Genomic DNA, 27027 nt, shown 5'->3' on the forward strand with positions numbered 1-27027 from the left:
TGCTCCTTTAGAAAAGCCGATTTTAGGGGTAAAAACTTGGCAGAAGTCAGAAAGGAAAAAGCACATGGAGCTTATTGCCCTATTATTACCTTGCATTTTTCAATTAACACCTGGAAGAGAGAGGCTCCTTAAACAAGCTAGCTCTTCCTATTTACTCTTGCAAATTGTGACATAACAAAACTTTTTGCTTTAACCTCAGTCAAATAATTATTTCTCTCTTTTATCATAGCAGGGGCCCAGTACCTGCTGGGCACTTAATCTTCATTAATATCCTTTGCTGATGTCTAACCTAAGCAATTCTGGGATGAAAGGAGAAAGAGAGATTGCAAGGCTATAAAACTTGGCCAATGAAAGCATCTCCTTTGTGAGTCAAATTCCAGAGATCATCTTCATCATTGGGGCTCATTGGGGCAGATCCCCCTGTGCTGTGAGTATATTCAGGGACAATTTAATAAACTTTCTTCAAAGTTTGTCACCATGTTGGCATCTCCCTTGATGCTATAGTTCTTTCCTCCAAATCACTGACACACCAACTCCTGGCAACATTTCTTTTCTAGCAAGTTAGATGATGGTTCTCTTTCCTGAGCTTATAAACAAGCTTATAAAATTGCTTATAAATACTGATAGATAGCTCTCCTGCATTTCAAGCAGAATCTTTTCCAGCTTTCCTTAGGAATGGCTAAATTGAATCAAATCCTCATGTGTGCAATGCAGGGGCTTTATATTATGGATTGATAATTTATTAATAGCCACCAGCTGTCAATGAACAAAATATTCAGGAAGTTCAATGTGTTAAGATTTACTGTAGAGAGGGAGTGTCCAACCTTGGCAACTGTAAGGCTTGTTGACTTTAATTCCCAAGCCAGGATGGGTGAGTAGGGAATTCTGGGAGTTGAAGTCCACAGGTCTTAAAGTTACCAAGGTTGGACACCTCTGCTGTAGAGCTTTTATTGAGGGACTTCAGGATTTTTCTGCCAAACAGAAATTACCTGGCTCCTTCACGGTTGAAATCACACAAAGCAATTTTTATACCTTAATATTGTAGTGACAGTATGGAAAGTATGAGTGAGTCAATCAGAACTCTACTGTACTAAGCCTTAAATATATTGTCCCCATGTTTCATTTTCAGAGATAGGAAATGCCTGAGAATGCTACCACATCATTTCAAAGATCTTTTGGCTCAGATACTGAAACATAGCTTTCATCTCTTCTAAAGTTTAATGATGTCTTCACAGTGATATGGAATGAAATGAACCATTTTTTTTTTTTAAAAAAAGTATTGTTTGTTTTAAATGGTTAAACGTATCCCCCTCCATTTATTTACATAAAATGCATGTAGTATGAGACAATGGCGGTTATAATTTATTACACTGAAATGAAACATGCTTTATTGCCAGAACTAAGCTGTACTCTTACCATTCAAAGATTTATGTTACAGTCTTACCTTACTAAAGTCAACAGTGCTGTTTTCTCGGCTGACATCATTTTTGGTTTCAGTGGTTGGCACAGACTGTGGGGAAACAAGCTGACCTGCTGGAAAAAATTGTTATTACAGAATACTAACACTTTTCTGTATTATTGTTACAAAACAGTCAATTGAAATAAAAAGTAAATTCTCCCTTAAGTCAGCTTGAGTCCAGTGAACCTCAGAGAAGGGGGATGCAATTTGCTTGATAACAGTAGATAAATAATGATTTTAAAAATATCAGTCCATAGTTCTGGATTTCCCCGTCTAGTCTCACATTCAAATAATAATCAGGGCAAATGCTACTTAGCTTTTACAAATTAGTTGAAGATTTGCTTGGTGCTACCACCTGAAAGGGCCTTCTACTGAAGAGACATTTAAATGAAAGGTTCATATACATCATATCTATGTACAAACATTTCATGTTGCAAAGTATAAGCCATTACTACATATATAAGTAATACATTTTCTTGATCATAACTTACTGAAAATAATTAGGGCCAACTGAATAAAAATGTTTAGTCTATTTGCAGTATGCATCACTTTATAAAAGTTTGCTGAAGCCATTATTTTATTGATTTACTAAAACTCATGACTCAACTTGTATTTAAATAGGGAATGTAAAATTGATTGTTTAATGTCTCCTGGAAGAAAACAAGCAGAGGAAGGAGTGTTAGATATGCATTGCTCCCTTGAGCTCTTTATAAAAAATAACAAAGGCGGGATTAAAATAATAATAATAAGATAAAAATAAATTAATAAAAATAAAATAATAAAATAAAATAATAAAATTATTGAAATAGTCACCCCTCTTGGGTGGTGGTATCATGGAACATTGAATACAAAAAGCATGACATAAGGTAACAACTCTATCTCTCTACTCTGGGAGTTCAAATAAGGAAAGCTATTCCTTCATAGCTTATTAATATATCCCCCTTCTTGCAAATACTGAAAACACATCTATTATAGCTCATGAAGCTAAGTGCCCTATATAAAGCACAATAAAGTGCCCTATATAATACCTGACAAAGGGGCAAGGGATTGAATCACATACAATCTAATCCCAATTATAACACATGTACCTGATCAAGTAATGTGTAAAATATGAATCAAATAATAGCTGACTATTGCTATTGCAATAAATACATTTTCCCAGGATCACTATTAGAAGGCATCTCTATACTGCAATAAGATGCATATTTCCTTACAAAATTGCATAGAGCCAGTAGTGGGCTGCAACCGGTTCTGTGAGCGCGAGCTCATTCAACTATGATCCCAGCAATACTGGGAGGGAAATCATTATTTTTTAAAATCTACACAGGTTTTAGTGCTAGAGGTATTCATTGTCCAAATCCACTCTACATTTTCATTCAGACTTTTCCCCATTTTTATTTTATTATACACTGCTCAAAAAAATAAAGGGAACACAAAAATAAGACATCCTAGATCTGAATGAATGGAATATTCTTATTAAATACTTCATTCATTACATAGTTGAATGTGCTGACAACAAAATCACACAAAAATTATCAATGGAAATCAAATTTAGCAACCCATGGAGGTCTGGATTTCGAGTTACACTCAAAATTAAAGTGAAAAAAAAAACCACTACAGGCTGATCCAACGTTGATGTAATGTCCTTAAAACAAGTCAAAAGGAGGCTCAGTAGTGTGTGTGGCCTCCACGTGCCTGTATGACCTCCCTACAATGCATGGGCATGCTCCTGATGAGGTGGCAGATGGTCTCCTCAGGGATCTCCTCCCACACCTGGACTAAAGCATCCCCCAACTCCTGGACAGTCTGTGGTGTAATGTGGCGTTGGTGGATGGAGCGAGACATGATGTCCCAGATGTGCTCAATTGCATTCAGGTCTGGGGAACGGGCGGGCCAGTCCATAGCATCAATGCCTTCGTCTTGCAGGAACTGCTGACACACTCCATCTACATGAGGTCTAGCATTGTCTTGCATTAGGAGGAACCCAGGGCCAACCGCACCAGCATATGGTCTCACAAGGGGTCTGAGAATCTCATCTCAGTACCTAATGGCAGTCAGGCTACCTCTGGCGAGCACATGGAGGGCTGTGCGGCCCCTAACGAAATGCCACCCCACACCATTACTGACCCACTGCCAAACCACTCATGCTGGAGGATGTTGCAGACAGCAGAATGTTCTCCATGGCATCTCCAGACCCTGTCATGTCTTTCACATGTGCTCAATGTGAACCTGCATTCATCTGTGAAGAGCACAGAGTGCCAGTGGCAAATTTGCCAATCTTGGTGTTCTCTGGCAAATGCCAAACATCCTGCACGGTGTTGGGCTGTAAGGACAACCCCCACCTGCGGATGGCCCACTGGAGGTCATTTTGCAGGGCTCTGGCAATGCTCCTCCTGTCCCTCCTTGCACAAAGGCGGAGGTAGCGGTCCTGATGCTGGGTTGTTGCCTTCCTATGGCCTCCTCCACGTCTCCTGATGTACTGGCCTGTTGCCTGGTAGCACCTCCATGCTCTGGACACTACACTGACAGACACAGCAAACCTTGCTACAGCTCGCATTGATGTGCCATCCTGGATGAGCTGTACTACCTGAGCCACTCGTGTGGGTTATAGACTCCGTCTCATGCTACCACTAGAGTGAAAGCACCGCCAGCATTCAAAAGTGACCAAACCATCAGCCAGAAAGCATAGGAACTGAGAAGTGGTCTGTGGTCACCACCTGCAGAACCACTCCTTTATTGGGGATGTCTTGCTAACTGCCTCTCTTTCCACCTGTTGTCTATTCCATTTGCACAACAGCATGTGAAATTGATTGTCGATCAGTGTTGCTACCTAAGTGGACAGTTTGATTTCAGAGAAGTGTGATTGACTTGGAGTTACATTGTGTTGTTTAAGTGTTCCCTTTATTCTTTTGAGCAGTGTATATATATGTATGTATGTATGTGTGTATGTGTGTGTGTGTGTGTGTGTGTGTTTGTGTGTATGTGTGTATAGAAATAAAATGACAGATAAAATATTTCTGACAGCACAATCCATTTCTAATTTATACTTTTCAGATTAGAAAAACAGTAAGACCATTTACAAAAGAAACTTATCCTGGCTAGAGTGGAATAGCCATTAAAAAAATCTGATACCTTTTTGCAAAAAGGCCATGAAGACCTTGAAAGTGATTAATCATGATTAATCACGATGACACATTATGCTAAAAAAGGACTGATGTGAAGAGTGAATATCTGAATTGACCTAATGTTCATGCAAGATAGATTTATAGTACACTACCTCTGGACCTTCAAGGAGTTTACAGAACCCAAAGGTTAGAGATGAAGGAGGACAAAGATGGGATGAGCCTGTTAGAGACAGATACAATAAAGATATAGCAAAAGAAAGAACATGGAGATGATCATGCACAACAGCAGAGATAGTCAAACCTTCTCTGACTGCGAAATCTGTTATTTAGAAAAAAACATATTCAGGAAACCTTGATCAAGAGGCAAACCTCTAGTGATTAAAAAAACCTGCTACCTGCTAGTGAATTTTTTTTCCTTGTCCTTAATCTCTCAAAGAACCCTCCTACCAAGTTCACACAGAACAGTAGGGTTCCATGAAACATAGTTGGAAAAACTCTGGTTTAGATCGTGCACTATTATTCATGAACAGGGAAAGGGAAACCTATGGTGAAGGAAAGGTATGATATGAAGTGGAAATGACTTAAGAATGATGGAATATTTATTTCAAAATAGTAATACGATAACACTTTTTCTGAAAAGAAATAATAAAAGTGGAAAAGATGAACAGAGGGGAACAAGTGAGAAAATAAGAACTGCTGTACTGTTGTAAAAGAAAAAGTGACCAGGCTGTGGAAATTTTGAAGCCAGGAACACCTAAATTTTAAGGAATACAAACTAGAATCTCAAATAGCATAGAATTTTCCTCCAGCAGCATTCAAACAAAAACATTCCACGCATTGAACCAAAGGTGTTTTTTCAAGAGGCAACTGGACTTTCTGGTTTTTCTTTGAAAATGTTTTGTTTCTATCCAAGAAGCTTCTTCAGATTAATCAAATTAAGCTTAATCAGATTAAGTTTAATCAGTTTTATCTGTAATCTATCGATGGGATTACCCAGGGAATTATCAAATTTCTTGTGAATCAATCAAAAATATTGCTTCTTTAATGGCCAATGTTGTGAAATTTTGGTCATTAAAGTCATGAAAATAATCTGTTAACCTGTGTTACAATCTGCACTTGAATACAACCAACTCAAATACCTTGTTGTTTCATAGGCTTTTAATAGAACTCATTAAATGTAAACAGAATGTAAATGCATCAGTGTTAGTTTGCATCATTGTAATTGCATCATTGTCACTGGAAAATGAGTCAAAATAAATTGGTACTGTTCAAATATATTGATCCAGAGTTTGTATCATTCCTAAGGAGCTGTCAATGAGCAAGTTAAGTCTGGAATTGTATTCTAGCACAGGTGCAAGCCATCAATTTAGAGGGAAAATGCTGAAGACATATATATGGTTCAGTTCTGAACTTGCTTACCTAAATAGGCTCAGAGAAATCAGACTTTGTTAAAGGCTTTATTTTAAGACAAAAGATGACTAATTTGCAAAATCTTTTTCATAAGGGGTTTTATAAAATGTATTGCTTTGATCTCCTGAAGTCAGGATAATTGCCTTGCTTTTTTCTGAAAATATCATTTTTCCCCCCATCTTAATCTTAGCAACTCATAATTGTTTAGGAAATGGAGTGACAACAGACACACTTACATAACCCCGCAAAAATGATTGCTTTTTCTTTCTTTTATAACTCTCTTCTCACTTTATCTCAAACTCTAAATTGATGGAAGTACACTTAGGAATGTATAAATGTTATTTAAATCTATCCAGGTAAAACCAACGAGGTATACAGCAACTGCTGAATATATCTTTCTGTAAAAACAACTTGTTAAATAAAGAAGCCAGTTAAGCTCCTGCACATCTGTACCAAAAACCTACGCTTTCCCTTCCTGATTGCCTGTAAATTGTTTCATTTTATGAGGTGTCCTACTCTATAATTTCTGAGTCACTGTCAAAGATTTGCTATCATCCCTTATAACTCCAATTTCCCACAGTTATTGAAGGGAACTTGAGAAAATGCCTGGGTTGGACAAGAAGACTGAAATGCCATATAAAATCAAAATGTGGCATAAATCACGGATTTTGGCAAATTCATTGTATCAAAGCTACATTAACATGACACTTTACCATTTTTGTCCATGGAATGGGGTTCAGACTGTTTCTTGCCAATGTCAGCAAAGGACCTGACTATTGGGATCCTATTGCTTAATTTCTTTTGGTTCTGATGGTGATGCTGTTTGAGTAAAGCCTCGTGGACTCTGTGACGAACATCCTCACTGAGCTGCCCGGACCCTACTTGTTGATCAAGAATCATATCTGAAAAAAAATAAAACAGCAATTGAATTATATTTTGAGTTTTGAGTCAATTATGCAACAAGTAGCCACATTTCTAATGGATTCTCAGTTGAAGCATTCGGTCAAATCTGTTACTTATATGAGATTTGATCACTGTGCTGCAAGTATCATTGCAAGTAATACCTAGTATTGATGGTTCAGATTTCCATGGGAGAGCTAAAGGGATTTTTAAAAAATGTGTGAAAGGTACCCCCTGAAATCACCAAATCAGGTTTGCTTGGTCAATGGCCTTCCAAGATTGAACTGCGAAGTTTGCAAGTGGCCTCTGCTTACATTTGTTTCTTAGTGAACCTGCAAGAAGGTTTCCACAAGATAAATGTTTGCCCAGACCACTCTATCCTCACAATACCAGTTTTTGTACTGGTATTTTGTTATCTTGTAACCATGTTTATGAACATGAAAGATAAGCAGTATTGACAAACAGGTAGACCGAGTTTGCTATTCACTTCCATATCCAACTATTCAAATTTATGTAAGCATTTGAGTAATCAAGCTACCGGCTATAGAAAGTCAAGACATTGGGATTAAGGCCCTAGAGAAAGCCATGAAGTGGGATTTAACTCTTTCCTCAAACATCATTTTCATTCCACCTACTGGCATTCCCACTGTGGTTTTCTTGTACAAAAATTATAGGGAGTGGGCTTTTTCAAGAAAACAAAATAAGCAAGCAGGGTAAGGATTAATCACTATTCCACCCTCACTTCAAACTGGGTTTGCCTCTACTGCTTTGCAACTATTTATTGGAGAGTCTTTTTTCAAACTGCATGATGAGATAGAATCTTTTAGGGGAAGCAGCTTTTGAGAAGCAGTTGCTTTAAACTGCTTCCTTGGTTATGCAGATATAAAAACTGCCCAAACTCTAATCAGGACAATAAAATGAATTTTGCTATGCAAGCTCAATTCTGATTGGACCTTCGCACATGAAAATGAATTTTGAAAAGATAAAGATAAAAGATAAAACCATACAGATAAAACCATACAGTCATCAAGAGTGCAGCGTTTCCCTGATCAGTTTTAAAATTATAACCAGGTATCCAAGGGTGGATGGGCAGCTAAAAAATATGATATAAATAAATATGTCCAGATCAGCTTCCGATATCTATTTTTCTCCTTCTCTTTCTAAGCATAAGCAGATTTCATGGCTATAAAACAGACATTGGAGAATCAGTCACTGTAGAAGACGGGATGCAGGTATTGAACTGAACCAAAACATATATAAACAACAAACAAACTAAAAGACTCAAGGTCCATCCCTCCCTTGATAGGACCTGATGGTAAAGACTGCAACGACGACACCATTAAAGCCAACATCTTTAACACATTCTTCGGCTCAGTATTTGTAAACAGCAATGGATCATGCCCAGTATTTCCTAGCCGTACCACAGATAACAACAATGATCTAATACATATCGATTTCACAGAAGACAATGTTGAAAAAGCACTACACAACCTAAAACCATCTCTATCTATTGGACCGGATGGAATATGTGCCTACTTCTTAAGAAAGCTATCCACTGCCATAGCCAAACCTCTAAGCATAATCTTTGAAAAATCTTTCAGGACCAGCTCCTTGCCTAACCTATGGTCACAAGCCACAGTCATCCCCATCTTCAAAAAGGGAGACCCAAGCCTAGTTGAAAATTACAGGCCAATCTCCTTATGCTGCGTCACCTGTAAAGTCATGGAATCAATTATTAACCAATCCATCATCCTTCACTTAGAGACAAATAACCTACTCTCCAATAAACAATTTGGTTTCAGAAAAAAACTATCCTGTAATCTGCAACTCTTACACTGCAAAAACATATGGACGACACAACTCGACCAGGGCAAAGCAATAGACGCAATCTACATAGACTTCTGTAAAGCCTTTGATTCAGTGGTACACGACAAACTACTCCTAAAAATAAAATCCTATGGTATCTCTGGACAACTGAATAACTGGATAGAAGCATTCCTGTCAAACAGACAACAAATGGTCAAAATCGGGAGCGTACTATCAAATCCAGTACCTGTCAATAGTGGTGTTCCCCAAGGCAGTGTTCTAGGACCAACTCTCTTCATACTCTACATAAACGACCTCTGTGATCATATTAAGAGCAATTGCGTTCTCTTTGCTGATGATGTAAAGCTGTTCAATACCACAGACAATACTGCTACCCTACAAAAAGATCTTGACTATGTATCAGAGTGGTCAAACAAATGGCAACTTCAAATCTCAACAAATAAATGCTCTGTCTTACATATTGGCAAAAAAATCAGAAAATAAAATACAAGCTGAATAGTCAAGATCTTGTTGATGACCCAAGCTCTGTAAAGGACCTTGGAATACTCACCTCTAATGATCTAAGTGCTAGAGCCCACTGCAACTACATAGCCAAAAAGGCATTAAGAGTTGTTAACCTAATCCTACGTAGCTTTTTCTCTGGTAATATCACACTACTAACCAGAGCATACAAAACATTTGCTAGACCAATACTCGAATACAGTTCATCAGTCTGGAACCCACACTACGTATCTGATATTAGCACAATTGAGAAAGTCCAGAAATATTTCACAAGAAGAGTTCTCCACTCCTCTACTCTTTGTAGAATACCTTATGCCACCAGACTCGAAATTCTAGACCTAGAAAACCTAGAACTACACTGCCTTCGATCCGATCTAAGTATACTATATATAATCATACATTGCAATGTCCTACCTGTCAATGAATACTTCAGCTTCAACCATAACAACACAAGAGCACACAACAGATACAAACTCAAGGTTAATCGCACCAAACTTGATTGCAGGAAATATGACTTCAGCAATAGAGTGGTCAATGTCTGGAATACTCTACCCGACTCTGTAGTTTCTTCCCCAAACCCCAAAAACTTTAACCTTAGACTGTCTACTATTGACCTCACCCCTTTCCTAAGAGGCCTGTAGGGGCGTGCATAAAGCGCACCAACGTGCCTACCGTCCCTGTCCTATTGTTTCTCTTATTCTTTTATTTTTCTTATATGTACCCATTTCATGTATTCACAACTATGTATACATTTATACTTATTATCTTGTAAACAATTGGCAAATTAAATAAATAAATAAATAAATAAATAAATAAAATAAATATCTATATATTTGATATAGATATATAATTTATATATTTCAGCACGCTATTAATAATTATATAAAATTTAATAGGCTGGATAGATACAACAGTTTCTTCAGTAAGAAAATTAAAGAGGGAAATAAACAAAGAAGGAAAATGGAGAGAGAAATTTTATGCTGTTAAGTTTTAGATATTTTTAGAAAATGGTATCACTTTAAAAAGCAAGTTTCTTAGTACAACCAATGAATCAACATTAATTAAACCACAAGGAGTTTGCATATTCATTAGAAGACACAATGTCACAGAGCCCCTCTGACATAGCCAGAGTGAGTCATCAACGGTTTTGTTGAAAATCCTTGGATGGCTCATGAGCCTTTTTCTGAGCCATTCCACTTTTCCAAGAAAACTCATGCGTGAAACAAGAAGGGCACGCAGATGTCAAAAGCAGATGGGATTAGTCAAGTGTTTGATTATTTGAGAAAAAAAGGCACAGGTACTCAGAATAAAAGGCACAATTCTTAATTATGTACGTCTACAGAACAAACCAGCTTGCCATGTAATGATGTGACAGTCATCCTTTTATATCTTTCTCAAATAAAAGAGATCATGTGATTCGAAGAACACAAAGTTGTGCTATTGTCAAGTCCATGCATTCTGCATGGATGTCTATCAAGAGGAATCTTATTTGTATATTCATTAACCCCCCCAAAAAAATATCCAATTACATGAAGTTTTGGCTCTCAGACAAGTACACATGTGCAGAATCTTTCAAGCGTGCAGGTGTTGACACAGAGGGAAGAAGTCTGCTTTCTGTTTAATCACATTGACATCTTTCGTGGGATTAGCACATGGAGGAAGAATATAAGAAGACTGCCTTCTCCCCCACACTCTTTGACCTGACATGTCATGTAACAACACTTTTATGAGCAACTGTCATTTTCATGCCCAACTTAAGAGTCTCAAGAGCATATGTGTATCAGGTCACTTCAGGAAAAAAAGTCTAATCCAATAGTATAGCTTGTGTCTGTTTAAGAAAAGACTATGCAAAATGGCATCATATGGTTCTACTTTCTATTTCATCTATAGCCAGCCAAATAGCTCTCTGAAACGTACTAGCAAAGTAATGTAAGCTTTTCCCAGCATTTAATGGCAAGTATGTATATTTTAAAAAAAATAGCTTCTGGGGTAGGTAGGTAGACAGAACAATTAATTTACAAAACAGCCAAAAACAGTCAAAAACAGCCAAAATTTACATTAATACATTAATAAATGTAATCTATCCTTGACCAGGATTGATGCCTACCAAAATAATATGTGTATGCTTTCAACATTTACAGATGTTCTCTTCTCTTGGATCTTCTTCTATATCTTCTATAATTCTAGTTCTTTTTAATCAACTCTCCCATTCCCCTAACATTTAAAGTTACTATTGTATTTTACATTCAGTTGTTTCTGCTTTACATTTCTCCAATGTACATTTTGCTTCCCTAAATAAGGCATTGCAATAACAGCTACAACAGCAAGCAGATTGTTTGATAAGTTGGAGTAGATTTCAAAAAAACTATTTAATTTAATCATCCCCCTTTCACCTGAACCCTCTCTTCTCCATTCCATTACCCTAATTTCCATCTAATCTCTCCCAGAGAATATTGTTCTCCCTGACCCTCTTGACTGGATGTGAAAAGTCTCATAGCAGGTTGAAGAGTCCTCATTTCAATCTAAAATGGAGCACTGGGGAAGTGTGGGGAGAGGTTATGTAGGACTTAATTCATATCCCAGCTAGGCTTGGGCCTTTTATCTACTGTATAAAATAGGTTGTTTTATATCCATCCTATTATTCCTTAACTGTTCTCAGACACTTATTCTAACCTTTAACATTTTTTCTTTCCCTTCTTTTTTTTTTAATCATAAAATCTAATTCTTTACTATGTTCTTCAAGTCCATTTATTTATTTATTTATTGGAATTTGTCAAGCAAAATGAGAACAAGAATAAAAGAATAAAAATACAATGACAGGGACAATAGGCATGTTAGTGCACTTATGCACTTATTACTTAAATTCTCAGGGTAAGTCAGCCATTTTCCAAGTATACAAATTTACCTTCTGATAATTATTCACGTGGCTGTCAAAACTCAGTTCACTTTGGAAAGAGTAGAAGAAATTTTCTTTTATCTGAAGTTTAAAGACAATTAGCTTATTCCTTGTTTTATAAACCTCTTCAGTACAAAGTTTGAAATCTCTCCTTCCTTGTAAAGTAGCTGGATTTACATCCGGGAAAAGATATGTAGTTTCTTCCCCTCTGTTTTATTTTCTTCAGCTAATGAGCCATTTATAAATCTTATTTCTGGCCCAAGATTAAGACATCTTATAATAACATCTTGTGGGTTTTGCATTCTTGTGAGCCTAGGTCTGTAAATTCCAAGGGCACACTTCACATCTTTCTCAGTAAGTTATATTTCTGGCACATTAATTTTTGGAATAAGGTATCCTAATAAGTCAGTCTTATCTGCATTCTCCCAAATGCCTCCAATCTTTAAATTGTTCCTTCTGTTTCTATGCTGAACATCAGCCAAGTCCAATTTCATGTTCATCAAAACTTTTTAAAATTATGCTAATATCACTCTAATTTTTATAGCAATATATTGCTATAAAATGCTAGCTATCTGTTCAATCTCTGAAATGTAGATAGTCATATCTTTGAATTGCTTTTTAATATGATTAGACATACTTTCAAAGTCTTTACAAAGTGCAGTTGTTCATTTATCCCATTCTAATTTTAATTGAATTGTTTGTTGGTTTGTTGGTTTATTTGTTTGTTTGTTTATATTTCTTGCTTCTAAATTGCCCATCTCCCTCAAAGAGTGAGTCTGGGTGGAATATAATAAAACACTGAAATATAAAACAGTATATAAAACATTAAAACAGTAAAGTTAAAATGTTAGTTAAAAAAATTAACTCCTTCTGCAAAGTAAGGTGCCATATAAATGTATTAACATTAAATTGTTTGAACAGCCAAGGAAATTACAGCAAAAAAGATCAATAATATTCTTCTTTTAAAGAATTGCAGCCTACATATATTTCAGCAGGGATTCCACTAAGAATATTTTGGCAGTTAAAAGACATTCAGTGCAGATACTTGAGTGATACTAGGCACTAGCTACTTGGAAGTAGTCTAAGAGGCCAAGACCTTCCTATACTCAATCCTGCTGGTGGTAGGTCTCTGAACTCAACATTAGCAACGGTAAATTGTAACAGCTGTATACGAAGCTATAATTCAGACTTGCAGAGAACAGCTTCTTTATGGCTATAAAAGCTAAGAGAGATGTCAAAACAGGCAAATTGTCAGACTTCATATGGCGCCCAGCAATAAATGTTGATTGTCCAAAAGTCCAACTAGATGAGAACAGCAGCTTTGTAAACTTATATATTGCTATCTAAGCTAAAGTTTCTAAATTGCAGATGTGAACAAACTCACGTACTGTGTGCTCAGAAGATCTGATTCCTGCAGAATCAAAATCATATACCTAAGGTTGCGTCAGAATGTAAATCCAAGATGTATTTATTTGTTTGATCTATTTAATTATATTTATAACCTGCCCCCATCCTGTCTGATTTTGGGCTGGGTACAAAAAAAGTAAACAATAAGACACTAAAACCCAGTACAAAGACTTAAAATTATTAAAAGCCAAGTAAACATAAAGCGTCTAGGTGACCAATAAATGAAAGCACAACGTTGTTATTTATGAAAAACAAACAAGGTTGGGGCTACCAATATTCCAGGAAAATTTATTCTTTAACATCAAGGACACTGCAGAGAAAGTTTGTTGCCTAATCTAGGCTCGGTGCACTTTGTGAAGGGAAGGGACAATCCCACAACAGGCCCTCTTGCAATTGCCAGACTGAATAAGCAGGTTCAATTTTGGAAAGTTATACCTGAAATATCCTGGAGTTTACATTGTACAACCTGTAGCTTCCCGGTCACCAAAGGCAACCCTATGTAGAGCACCTAATAGTAGTCTGAGTGAGTGGTAATCAGGGAGTCTTGTCCAGGTAGAGATGTAACTGGTACACCTGCTAAAGCTGGGTGAAGTCTTTCCTAGTCACTGTTAGATTAGCAATTTATTTTTAGCAGGATTATTTATTAGCAATTTATTTTAGCAGGATTTCATCTGTACTTATTTTGCTCTTATTTTGTCCTGTTCAGATCTTCATAGTCTCCAGATACCAGACTTTTCTTCCAGTTCTTTAGAATTAGTGGACTTTCGGGTAATTCCCTCAGCCAGACAGTCAAGATAAGACTGTATCTGTTTATATAATGGTTCAGTCTTGCATGAGAATCATTGGTTCCCACGTTGCCTGCTTCAACCCTAACACATATCACTATCTCTTATTTTTTTATCCCCACTTAAATAAAAATGAATTTTAATAAAAATGAAGATTTGATTCCTTAACATGAAAATCACCATGATCTAATAATAGAATTATTCAAAACAGAAATTGGACCTTATACAGGGATAGACTTCTAACCAGCAATGGTTAAGTCTCACTTATAGTGTGAGAAATCTCTTCTAACAGCTTTGCAGATAAATTTTGTCAAGTAATTTTTCATTTGATAACAAATGTTTATTACTCAAAATGGAAGTTATGTTTAATTGTTAATTTATTTTACCAGTTTATTATTGGTTGCATTCCTATATTCACTTACCTAGCAGTAAGTCCCATTGACCTCAATAAAACTCACTTCTCAATTAGAATGTAAAAGAAATCTTTCACTGATTTATTTGCAAACAAAATGGTATCATCCAGCAAAACAAAATCTGTTGTGATAGGTTATAAAGTCCACCTAATGTACACTTTATATATTACCTAACTAAAAAAAAGAATCAAATAAAAATGAGCACAGTTTGGAAAAATTCTATATAAAAGAAAGAGAGAGGAACAAAATAAACAACTGAGAAATTGTATACATACAAAAATCCTCCCAGATATCAGAGATAGTCAGATAAAAATATTAGAGGGAAGATTACAGAAATATTTGGTATTATGGAAATATTTGTAGATTTTTTTTTACTGTCAGAAAATAATGATTTCCAGAAAAACTGACAGAGAGAGCTAATAGTCTACTTAGAGTCATGGAATAGATTTGGCTGAGCTATGAAACTCTTAGTTCTGAATACACTATGTATTTATTGAAACACATTTTCCTATTTAATAACTAAAGCAACCTAGAAATAATAAGCTTCATATTTCCTTCATTACACAATATAAAGTTGAATGATTAACAATAGTGTTAAAGTGCAAGTTTCAGCTTTTCAAACCAACTAAATGCTATTTCAGCAATTTATGGAGTATACAGGAAATGCATTCATAGCATGTTACTGTTACCTGTAAAAACATTTTCTTTTGAACATTTCAATTGTCTTTCATTAATTTAAAATATTACCACCATGAGTTTGGAAATTTCTATTATTTTATTTCTTTACAACATACAGATATTAACACTGATATTTTGGGCCTTACTATTGAAGCTTTGTGTAGCTGAATACAAAACTGGGTCCTTCTTCAGCATCCCATCTGATTCCCTTAGTATTATTAGTAATTACTTTCCATTACGTACTATTATATTCCCTTATTATTCTGTTAAATGGTATATTTCTTTCAAGGACAACCTCATCCAAACAGAACTTTTCTGTTAATTGTTATTGCTCTAAATCCACAACAAATACCTTCCTGCCTTGGAGAAAATAATGTAAAGTGCAATATCAGTGCTATGTAATATATATAACGTGCTAAAAATGCATGCAATAATGTTGGAGCCTTTAGTCTAAAGTTTTAAAAAGTTTGCTATCTCACCCTAATATGCTGAGAGAGATTTCTGAGCGGATAAGGTTATATTAAAAGATTAAATAAATAAACAACTCACCTGCAATTTCTTCTAAAGAATTTGCTCTCATGTCTAGTAAGACTGTGCCATTAAGGATACAACTTCTCAATTCAAACAAGCTATGAAGTGACAAAGTAGCAACATATGGCTTACTCCACCTCTCACCGCCATCTTCAACATCTTCTTCAAACTTCAACCACCTAGGTAAACAAAACATTTTAGTCAGATTTCCTCAGCTGAAAAGTAAGCCATATGATAACCAAACATAGAAAATAATCCACAAAGAGTAAATAGAATATAGTATGGGAAGAGATATGAGAGAAAAAGGAATTGTCAAAACCATCTTTCTAGGTTTTCAGTTTGTGGGATCAGATAGCCTCCTATGAACAGGAGATTACCACTAATCCATCTTTGTTTCTGAATTTTTGATTCAGTTTGTATTAAGATGAGAAAATTATAATACTGCTATAATGTCATGAATTCTGTAGTACAAGGATTTCCAAGATTGTATATGTAGCAGTGACAAGAAAAAAGGTACATAATTGTCAGAAATCACTATGCTACTTTAATAATATGATAAAAGCCTATTACTTTATTTCCACTTATCCTTTCAGCTAAGAATGTACTAGAATTTTGAGAGCAGCTTTTGGCATTCTTGCTAAACAATTACTATGCTGGACATCCTATGGAATTTTTCATTTAAAGCATGGAAAGCAATGATGAAAAATATTCCTTTTTAAGACTTTCTAAAAAAAATTGGACTGATGAATTTTGATCCACATAGACAATTTCAGTGGTTTCTCCCTAACCTCATCTACTCAACAATTGGATTCCAGACCATTTCCACACCATCTTTACCCAACTCAGAATCAACAGATTTTTTTTTCTGTTTGTTTGTGGCTCTTCTTATGATTGTCTTATACTGTTGCATCAGTGGTGGGATTCAAAAAAATTTGCTACTGGTTCTGTGGGCATGGCTTGATGGGCATGGTGTGGCTTGATGGGCATGGCTTGGTGGGCGTGGCAGGGGAAGGATACTGTAAAATCCCCATTCCCTCCCTACTCTTGGGGGAAAGTTACTGCAAAATCCAATTCCCTCCCCACCCCACTAATCTGCTTTTCAGCTCTGTTCTCCTGTGCAGGGCAGCAAAAGAAGACCCAGCAGATCAGCTGGGACTCGGGAGGCAGAGAATAGATGGGGGCGGGGCCAGTCAGAGGTGGCATTTGCCGGTTCTCCTAACTACTCAAAATTTCTACTACCGGTTCTCCAGAGCTGATTCAGAACCTGCAGAATACCACCTCTGTGTTGCATGTAGATTTAGGATAGGATAAATACATTCTTGGAGATTCAGGAAGATGAAACAAGAATTGATCAAATAAAACACAAGAATGTAATCAAATAGTGTACTGTGGATAGTTTTCACCTGCACTGAAAGACTCATTTAAGATATACTCCTCAACATACTTTTTAGCATCCATAAACTACTACAAAGTATACACCATCCATAAACTACTACAAAGTACACACCAGAAACTAACATACTTTCCTGGAACATTGCTGGATGGCATTCAAAGTGTAGGATAGTTCTTCCATGGATTATATCTCTGAATATGATATTATGTTACAGAGTCATGACCTGGCCAACTGAAGACAGAACACTTGATAATTACATTGTACAATGTCCTAAAGCTACCAGAGCTAGGAAGTGGGGCTATGCAAAGCGCGTGCTCACCGAACCGGTTGTTACACCGGTTGAATCGCACCACTGAATAAACCACTTGCCACCTCAAAAACAGCGCACTTCTGAGCACAGCTATGGGACAGCCCAAAGAAATACAGAAAGAATGCAACATGGATAAATAAGGTAGATACAAATAAAAATGGAAATGAAAGAACTTTTAATAAACAGCAGTAAACATGAAGAAAAGGGCAAGGAAGATTAAGAATTGGTCAGCACCAGGAGAAGATGAACTGCATGATTTTTGCTTGAAGCAAGTCTAAAACTCAGTGGAAGGAAACACTATCAAGTCAATTAACACCTGGGTAATTCATTAGATTCATTAGATTCATAGCTGGAATAGTGATTGGATTCAAGTAGAACTAAAAATCCTGGATAGGAAGACCAGAAAAATAATGACAATGGATCATGTCCTTCATCCACACAGGAACATTGACAGACTCTAGTTACCAAGGAGCATAAATGGACATAGAATATTGCAAATATACCACGGAGTTGAAGGAGAGAAAAAAGGGCATTAGAAGAATATTTGAAGGACAGTTGCCCTTTTTGCTTCTTCAACTGTCTAGTATATTTACAACATTACACCAGGCAGGCTTACTGAATGCTGGAAAGACCAAATGGCCTACAAGAAAAACCAACAGAAGAATAGAAAAGAGAATATTACATGGCCAATACGTTAAAAAAAGGCAAAGCAGATAATAACTTGGCAATGGTTAAAAGCAGGAAATTGAAAAAAAGAGACAGAGGGGCTTATTCTGATTGCACAAGACCAAGACTTTAAAAATGCATACAAAGTCATAATTGAGAAGACAGCAACAGAAAGCAAGTGCCGCCTCTGTAAAGAAGCTGAAGAAATAGTAGACCATCTAGTTAGCTGCTGCAAGAACATCACACAGACTGACTACAAGCAATGGCATGACAAAGTAACAACGATCCTGCATTGGAAGATATGCAAGAAATACCATTTGCCTACAAACAGAACTGGTAGGCCCATAAAATAGACATTCTAATAAAAATGAAAAACCTACACTACTCTGAGACTTTAGACATCAAACACACAAACTCCTACCATATAACACCCCAGATTTAACTGTCGATAAGAAAGACATAAAAGTCTGGAGATTGGATGTGACAGTACCTGGAATCAGCAGAATAGAAATGAAAGAACTAGGGAAAATTACAAAATGCAAAGACCTGCAAATAAAACTAGAACAACTTTGGCAATAGAAAGCAAAGACAGTACCAATAATAATAGGCATCTAGGGTGCAACCACAAAATCTCTGGAGCATCACTTGAACACCATCAGCATTGACAATACTGCCATCAGTCAATTGCAAAAGGCAGCTTTACTTGGAACAGCTTACATCCTGAAAATCTTTAATATTATTAAAGGACTAGTTAGACAGACTACATGACCAACCATGATAATACATAAATAGATGGGCATGAAGTCAGAACCAACTAAAGAACTGGCAGCTATGATTTCACATTCTTGTGTACATAATAAAGCATTTGTGTCTTTTTCATGGATATTTCATGCTATTAAACCTTCCCAAAATGGATGTGCCTTTCTTTCCTCACCATATTGTTTATGAGAAAAGCACTCTTTGCCTGACTTCTCTGATCAGACGTGTCCATTATGGTTGAAATTTTGACATAGCTCTCATCATCCTCAGAGGTAGATGAGCCTCACAACCCAGTCAACTATAGGCCCTAGAACAGGGGTAGGCAAACTTTTTGGCTCAGGGGCCTCATTGACTTTTAAAATTTGACAGACGGGCCGGGTCAGCACAAGATACGATACATATAAAAAAAACTGCAAAATCTCCGCAAAATCAAGTCACTGCGCCTAATGCGCCACCTGGTGTCGAAATGCCTGTCATTACAAGTCAAAATCAAATGAATGCAATCATTCAATCATTCACATCAAACCTTAATTCTGTACCAATCTTCGGCGGGCCGGATTAAAAAGACCAACGGGCCGGATGTGGCTCACGGGCCGTAGTTTGCCCACCCCTGCCCTAGAAGCTTACATTCCACAACAAAACCTTTAACACTATCAAACAATGCCCACTGCCTATCCCAGGTTCTTGGGAAGGACTCAACAAATGGATAAAAATCCCAAATTCAACCTAAACATCTTGCTGACTGAGTAACCAGTTATAATGACAAAAAGTTAAATCCTGGTTTTGAAGAAAACAGAATGGTCCAACAACTCTAACTCTACACAAATTTAAACTATATGTTTGACTTCGAGAGCCAAGAGTGGTGGTGCAGTGTTTAGAATGCAATATTGTAGGTTAACATACTGCCACTGCCAGGAGTTCGATTCCTTTGATCCTGACCGGGTTAAGGTTGTCTCAGCCTTCCAGCCTTCCAAGGTCATTAAAATGAGGATCCAGATTGTTGGGGGCAATATATTGAGTCTGTAAACCGCTTAGAGAGGGCTGTAAAGCATTGTAAAGTGCTATACAAGTCTAAGTGCTATTGCTAAATTTAAATAGATATATGTTTTTTCTGCTGATATTCACTGGGTCTTAAGCAATGGGCCATTGCTTAAGGAAGGAGAAAAAAAATCTAATTTACCTGGCAGTCTCCCTCCATTCTGCATCTTCTCCTTCTCGCAAGCAAAGTTCATCAAGCTCAGTGAATAAATCATGTGGGATGTGCTCCTCATCGTCATCTTCTGTTCCGAGAATAAACTGCACCCTCTGTGAAGGAGTATCTAGAGAGGAAAAAGAGCAGTACTAAGAAAGTTAATCAGATGGCATGACTTTACCAAAGCAGCTGAATAGCCAGCATTATGATTTGAGGGAAACATTATATACATCATCGTAGACAAACATTATATGATAGAGGACCAATGTGAAATTTCAAAAATATTCATTCATTCACAAAATGGCTGCCATGTGTAGGAGATTTGTCAGTTGATAAGTTAGTAACATAAAAGAAAAATACCCCTTTAGTAAAAGATAAGGATATGCTTTCTTGTACCATCCCGTCCACCATCCCAGATCACCTCTTTTCTTTTCAGAGTAGGTATTTCCAAACAGAGCACTAGACCAACCTCTATCCCCACACCATTTTATTAATGATTTCCATAAAATACCTCTAGCACTTATAGATTGGACAGAGCCTGGCTAGTGCAGAGGAAATGTCAATGGTCATATTGATGCCTATCCCTGCTGTAGATAAAAATGGTTAAAGTAGATGTAGCCCCTATTAAAAATTCCCTTAGGAATGTTCCTGAATTCTTTTTATTTTTCCACTGGGGAGAGGAAACTAAATGTTCACTATAAATGTAAGATGAATTTAAACATGACATTGAATAAATGTAATCACATTTGCTTTAAAAAGGAAATGAATGTGTGGGTGTCCAACAAGAATAAACTAAGGATAGGCAAAATTCATGACTAGGAAAAAAATATTCGGTGGAATATTCCTTTCTCTCTGGATTATCTTAAAGTTCTTCTGGATCTTGTTATGGGGATTATTTGGTGATTTGGTGAATTGGAGGCAGTCTGAAGTGGTCCATTGTGATTCAGCCCCCCCAAAATCTGTTCCATTTGCAACACCATGTTCAAATACTTGGACCTACTTCTGATTCAAAGGATTTACTTTCCAGAGGATTAATTTCCAGAGGAAATTCAGCATAGTCCTGGGCGAGTTTTATACATCCCTGAAGAAAAGGAAGAGGCATGTAAAGCTTTGAGGGTTATAGATATGACACTACACGGATATCTAGTTTGAAAATCCGTATTTGCTTCTGGGTTATACTTCCTGTTGGGTTATACTTCCTATATACTTCCTGTTGTTTCTTTTAGATACTGGTTCTTTTCTTCAAGGTTTCTGAGTTGGTTTGGTTTTAAAATTGATAGGTTTCTTGTTTTTAGAAGCAGTAGACATCAAAAAAATATAATGCCAATAGGAATTAAACGCATTAAAGCTGTTGCAAATGTCATCAGATACCTGGATCATATTACCATATGTGGTGGACGTGTGTGGAAGCCAAAAGATACTGGACTTAAATTCATACATGGCTGGAAAAAATGACAAAACAGCATATAGACTTGAAACCTGAGATATTTTTATTGGGTATCATGCCTGAAGGATACAGTAGAGAATTGATATATTTGATTATTAATGTTTTGACAGCAGCTAGAATGGTATTTGCGCAAAACTGGAAAAATGAAAAAATCCCAATAGAAGAGGAGGTGATAAAGAAAATAATGAAATGTGCAGAAATGAGTAGATTGACATTTGCTATCAGAGAGCAAGAAGTAAAAGAGTATTATAAAAATATGGGATTTATTTTATCAATGGCTAGATAAGAAAATAGAGAAATAAAATATACTATAATACAAATATAACATAATAGTTAAGATAATACAATGTAATGATATGTTATAATTGATTATTGTGAAATGGATATTTTGAACTAAGCTTTATAACAGTTGAGATTTGCTCGAAAAGGATGATGCGAATTTGCAATTACAGTCTAATAATGATTTGACAATAATATGATTTTATGCAGATAGTAGCCTTATACATTATGAACTTTAATATAAAATTAGGAGGGAATGGCTGTTGATATTGTGCACAAGAGATATGTACCAACCAACACACTGTACAATGGAAATAAGATTTTATTTAATGTTTTATGGTTTGTGTTTGTTTATGTTTGTTGTTAAAAATAAAAACAACTTTTTTAAAAAAGGAATTAAATGCATTGAAGATATAAGCAGTAGACAAGTAACTAAGTTTTCCTTTAAAGCAATTGTTTTTGTTTTGGAGAAAGTCATGAACTGAAGGACTTCTACACAAGAAGTAGAATGAACTGTGTGAGCAGTGTTGGCCTATCTCCATGAAACGTTCCTTGGCAGAGAAAGACTCTTCATAAAAGAGCAATGTCTCACTGCCTTGTGTTTGAAGGGGCGGTCTGGGCCTTCATTATAGGGGATTTTTGACTCACCCTACCTCCCACTTCCTGGGATCCTGCTGTAGCTCCATGCTGACCTGATTAAGTCAAGGAGCCGAATGGAGAACATGCCAGCGTGCCAGGCATTTGGAAGGTAGCAGAGTTTTGCCACCACAACAGGCACAAAAACAGGGAGGGGGGGGGAATGCTAGAAATTCATTCTCTTTTATATTTGTGCAAAGGGTAAATGTGTTTTAGGCATGGCTCTTGAGTGGGTAGGATGAGCCACTTGGTTGTGAACTACTAATTGAGCTTGTATTGTTATTATTTGTACCTACGAAACTCCTGGAGATTGGCTGGACACATTCTTGCAGTTTTCTTGGCAAGGTTTGTCCTTGCCTCCTTCCTAGGGATGAGAGAAAGTGATTGGCCCAAAATCACCCAATTGACTTCATGCCTAAAGTGAGACTACTGTAGAACTCACAATCTCTTGGTTTCTAGACCAGAGGCCTCCAACCTTTTGGGCACCAGAGACCGGTCCCGTGGAGAAAGGTTTTTCCACGGACTGGAGAGGGTGTTGTTTCATTTGCTGCCTGCATCCTGCAGATGAGACTTCTCTTGTTTGCATGGCCCAGTTACTGGCATGCCACGGGCCAGGGCCAGTCCACAGACCGAGCATTGGGGACCCCTGTTCTAGACTGATGCCTTAACCATTACACCAAACTAGTTGTCAGTTGAGTTTTTAAGTGAGCACTAATTGACTAACAGTTCTCTGAGCTTAGCTATTAGCCAAAACAGCAACCACAGACTGGCTAATGGTTTACTGCAAGCTCTATAAATGAACAAACCTGTCAAATGTGCTCTATAGACAAACAGACATAAAAACAGCCATGGGGTGAAAATAAAAGAAGAAAGTAAAATTCTGTACAAAACTAGATGTCTGCTCAGACAGTAATGTTTTCTGCTGTCATACTTCGTTGTTAAGAAATGTTTATGCAAAAGTAGTATAGTTCCCTATCATTGTTGTTGGAATAATTATTAAATTTTAGATAACACAAAGCAACTAAACGTATCTGATACTCCTGCCTCCACAACAAACCTATGAGGAGAAATTGGGCTGAGAGAGAGCAATTGGTCCAAAGTCACTCAGCTGACTTTGCAGCCTAGAATTCATAGTCTCCTGCTTTCTAGACCTGCCTTTTAACCAGGATGTCAAATTGGCTCAAATGAAATCTCTGAATGAATAGGAGAGCATGTAAATGATCCTTGAAGCTTGTTCCAGATTTTAACAGGTGAATGCACCAAAGCTTGTGTTAATGCAAGATAGACAGAATGTTGTGTTACGGAGGGAAAGCTCCTAGTTGTGTTGCCTCTGAAGTATTAAATAACAAATTATGTCCAGGCAATATTTACAGTGTTCTTTGTTATCTCAACACCAAAAGGGTTGTTGCTTCTTCTCAGCAGTCTCAAGAGAGAAGGATATTTTCGATCATTACACTCTGAATAGAATCTGCATTTGTGGGAAACACAAAATGATGGCTGCTGTTTCTGCCACTCTGCTTCACCGTGGACAAGATTGTCCTAATTGCACAAGAGCCATTCTTTATTCAAGGCAAAGCAGCAATCAAGGGTTTTCAGCTGCAATGGTGGTGCATTCTTACGGCATGGCTTTACTGCAAGGTGATGGGAGACCTAATTTTCCAGCTGCCAATTAGTCAATTAGTTTGTCAGGACAGAATTGGGAGGAAAGAACTAGCTTGAGATGGCAAAAATAAAGATGGATACACTTTTCGACTGCAACAACAATTACAAATGGACAACCATGGTGTACTACAGGTAGTCTTCAGGTTAAGATGGCAGACGGACAGGTCTCATGTGACCACATCACTTGCTGACAGCCTTTCCAGAAATACCCGCTACCATTGTTAAGTGAAAACCATGTGAGTCGTTAAGTAAGGACCTCACATTAAGGCTTCCTGCTGGCTTTCCCATTGAATTTGCTTGTGGGAAACTGGCAGGGAACATTGGAAATCACCTTCACGTGATTGTAGGGATGTTGCAACAACTGGAACTCCAAGGATCAGTCACTGTCCCCTTTGTTCAGTCATCACAAGTTTAAATAGTGGCTGAACAAACAGTTGTAACTGGAGGACCACCTGGATTGCAAAATCCTATGCCAAAGACCGTCATAAAACTGATCTATACAAAGACTAAATCCAGCATGGGCATGAACTCAGTTGAGAGCAGATGCTGACCTTGCACCTCTTGGAGGAATCTTCAAGGGAAAGGAACAGAATATATGGAGGACAGAGGGAATGGCCTTGAAGGACAAGAAGAAGATGGACTACTGTGAGCCATAACACTACCAAGGCAAGAGTCAGAAAAAAAAGTGCCCAAGAAAATATCATAAGTAAACTTCTCAGACTAGCCTCTCTCAAGTTTCACATGAAGATAAAGGGTGTGTGTATTCAGACATGCAAGTTTCTGTTACTATAGCTTTACAATAAAAGTAGTTCCGATCTACATGTTACTAGATTTCTAGTTTGGTCTACCCTGAAGAGCTGACACCAAGGTATCATTTCATTCCGATGATGCTGCCAAACCCCTAACTACCATTTTGCCTCAGTTTCTATTAGTTCCCACAACAATAACTATTTTAGTGTACTATCAGTATGAATGCCTCTCAACTCCATTCTATGGCACCTAAAGCACCCTAAGTGCTCTATAGGTATTCAATATTTTTTTTCTTTCAAGAGGTGCAGAATAGATATTTTAAGTTTCCATGAATCTCTATGTTTTATTTTGAACTAATTCCCACAAATTGTTTCAAAACAAAAAGCTAGCAAAGGATGCTGTGTCTCCTAGTAACTTCATAGGATCCCAAATATGTCTCTGCAGTTCCCTACCTATCTCTTTGATTAAAAAATAAAATGTTGTCCCTGACCAGAAAAAAAAACACCCTTTCCCTGGCCTATAACACTGACAACAAAATCATCCTAAAGAGCTTGATAAGAAGTAGAATACTTATAATATCCCAAGCTTTTATAAATTTGTATATACTTTGTCATCTGCATGAAATTGTGATTTTTCAGTTAGCAAGTACTATTATTGTACATGCATAGGCAGAGAAAGAAAATAAATGTAAATAACACTGACTGTGACAATAAAGTAAAAATAATAGTAAAAAAGGAGGTATAAAATAAGCGTGATGACAGTTCATAAAAAATACTGCTAAAAGCACTAATATTCCAGCACACTGATTACATCTTACTGTGGAAATGAAAACCGATTAAGGACACAGATTTAAATCAATAAAATTACTTACTTACTTACAAATGAAATGTGCACAGAGGATTCCGAAGAAAGAACAGGGGAAGTTACAAACAAGGACCCAATTATTATGAGTTTAAAATAGGTTACGCTGAATTTTTAATCATACACAAATAGCTCTTCTTCTATGGACTCCCTAGAGCCATATTTTAAATAAGCCTGAGGAATAAAGTCTAGCCTGCTATAAAATCCAGAGCCAAATGAATATCTGTGTTGTTAAGCTCTTTAAGTTGTTCAAGCCAAAAGTATCATGAAGGATAAAATGGGAATATGGACTGCTATTTTCACGAAGCATCTTAAAAAGACAGAACACCTTAAGAAAGGTATGGAAAAACTTCAGATGAAATATTTTACCCGTGAATCTGTGTATAGCACAAAAATATTACTGATATATATTCTGTGAACTTTTTTGGAGGGGTCTCAAAACTATCAAAAAAATAATCAGGTTCAGAAAATCAAACCAACATGAGGACAGGGTTTTTTCCCGCTCTCTTTTTCAAGAACAGCTCCTTAAGAAGCATACGGCACGCTAGAAAAGTCTGTGAAATCTATTATTTATTGCTCAGTTAAACTTACTCTCTTTTCGATTATACGTATGTATTGCACAAGTTTATTTCCAGTTTTGCACTCAGCACATATTGTTTTGCTTTGGAGCAGCACTATGAACTTCCTAAGCAAGCATCTCTGAATGAAATAAAGAATGGAACAAAATCAAAGGGAAAAACTCCTTAAATTCTACTGTACCTTAACAGATATTTTACTTAACATATAAGAAAGTCTTGACCATAGGACCTGGTTTTACCTAAAATCTACATGAACACCTGGTCTGTTTGCTTGATCTCCAACCAACCATGTTGGACAGCAAAAATTACGACTCTAGTCACACTTACTTGAACAAGAATTTTTTTCACAGTTGATGGAAACCTGCATAATGCAAAATCCACGATTGAACAGAGAGCTTATGCAAGTCAAAATCCTCTTCAGAGCTTGTCCATTTCCAAAGCACAAAGGAATATTGGGATGAGAATGGCTTCCTCCACTTCTGCTCTGAGCAGGTCTATAAATCTAGCTTGATGCAGATTGTGAGGGGAGCATGAATTAGTTAGAAATCTTCCAAGCTGACAA

General features: G+C 36.8%; 1 protein-coding gene across 7 annotated transcripts in view; it reads right to left on the minus strand.

Moving 5' to 3' along the window:
* SLC4A10 (solute carrier family 4 member 10) overlaps positions 1-27027 on the minus strand; it is a 177004-nt gene that overhangs the window by 51423 nt on the left and 98554 nt on the right. For 5 of the 7 annotated variants that reach the window (XM_087949855.1, XM_087949851.1, XM_087949856.1 and 2 more), the window contains 4 exons: positions 20241-20379; positions 15951-16111; positions 6708-6896; positions 1445-1533 (listed from right to left, as the gene is read on the minus strand). In XM_087949855.1, coding sequence (XP_087805981.1) covers positions 1445-1533; positions 6708-6896; positions 15951-16111; positions 20241-20379 — 578 coding nt within the window. The remainder of the gene's footprint in view (positions 1-1444; positions 1534-6707; positions 6897-15950; positions 16112-20240; positions 20380-27027) is intronic. The other 2 variants (XM_087949852.1, XM_087949857.1) reach the window with 1 other exon arrangement.

Source organism: Notechis scutatus, chromosome 1, assembly GCF_049901735.1.
Source record: "Notechis scutatus isolate UNSWTSFEM ecotype Mainland chromosome 1, rNotScu1.2, whole genome shotgun sequence".
Lineage (NCBI taxonomy): Eukaryota > Metazoa > Chordata > Lepidosauria > Squamata > Elapidae > Notechis > Notechis scutatus.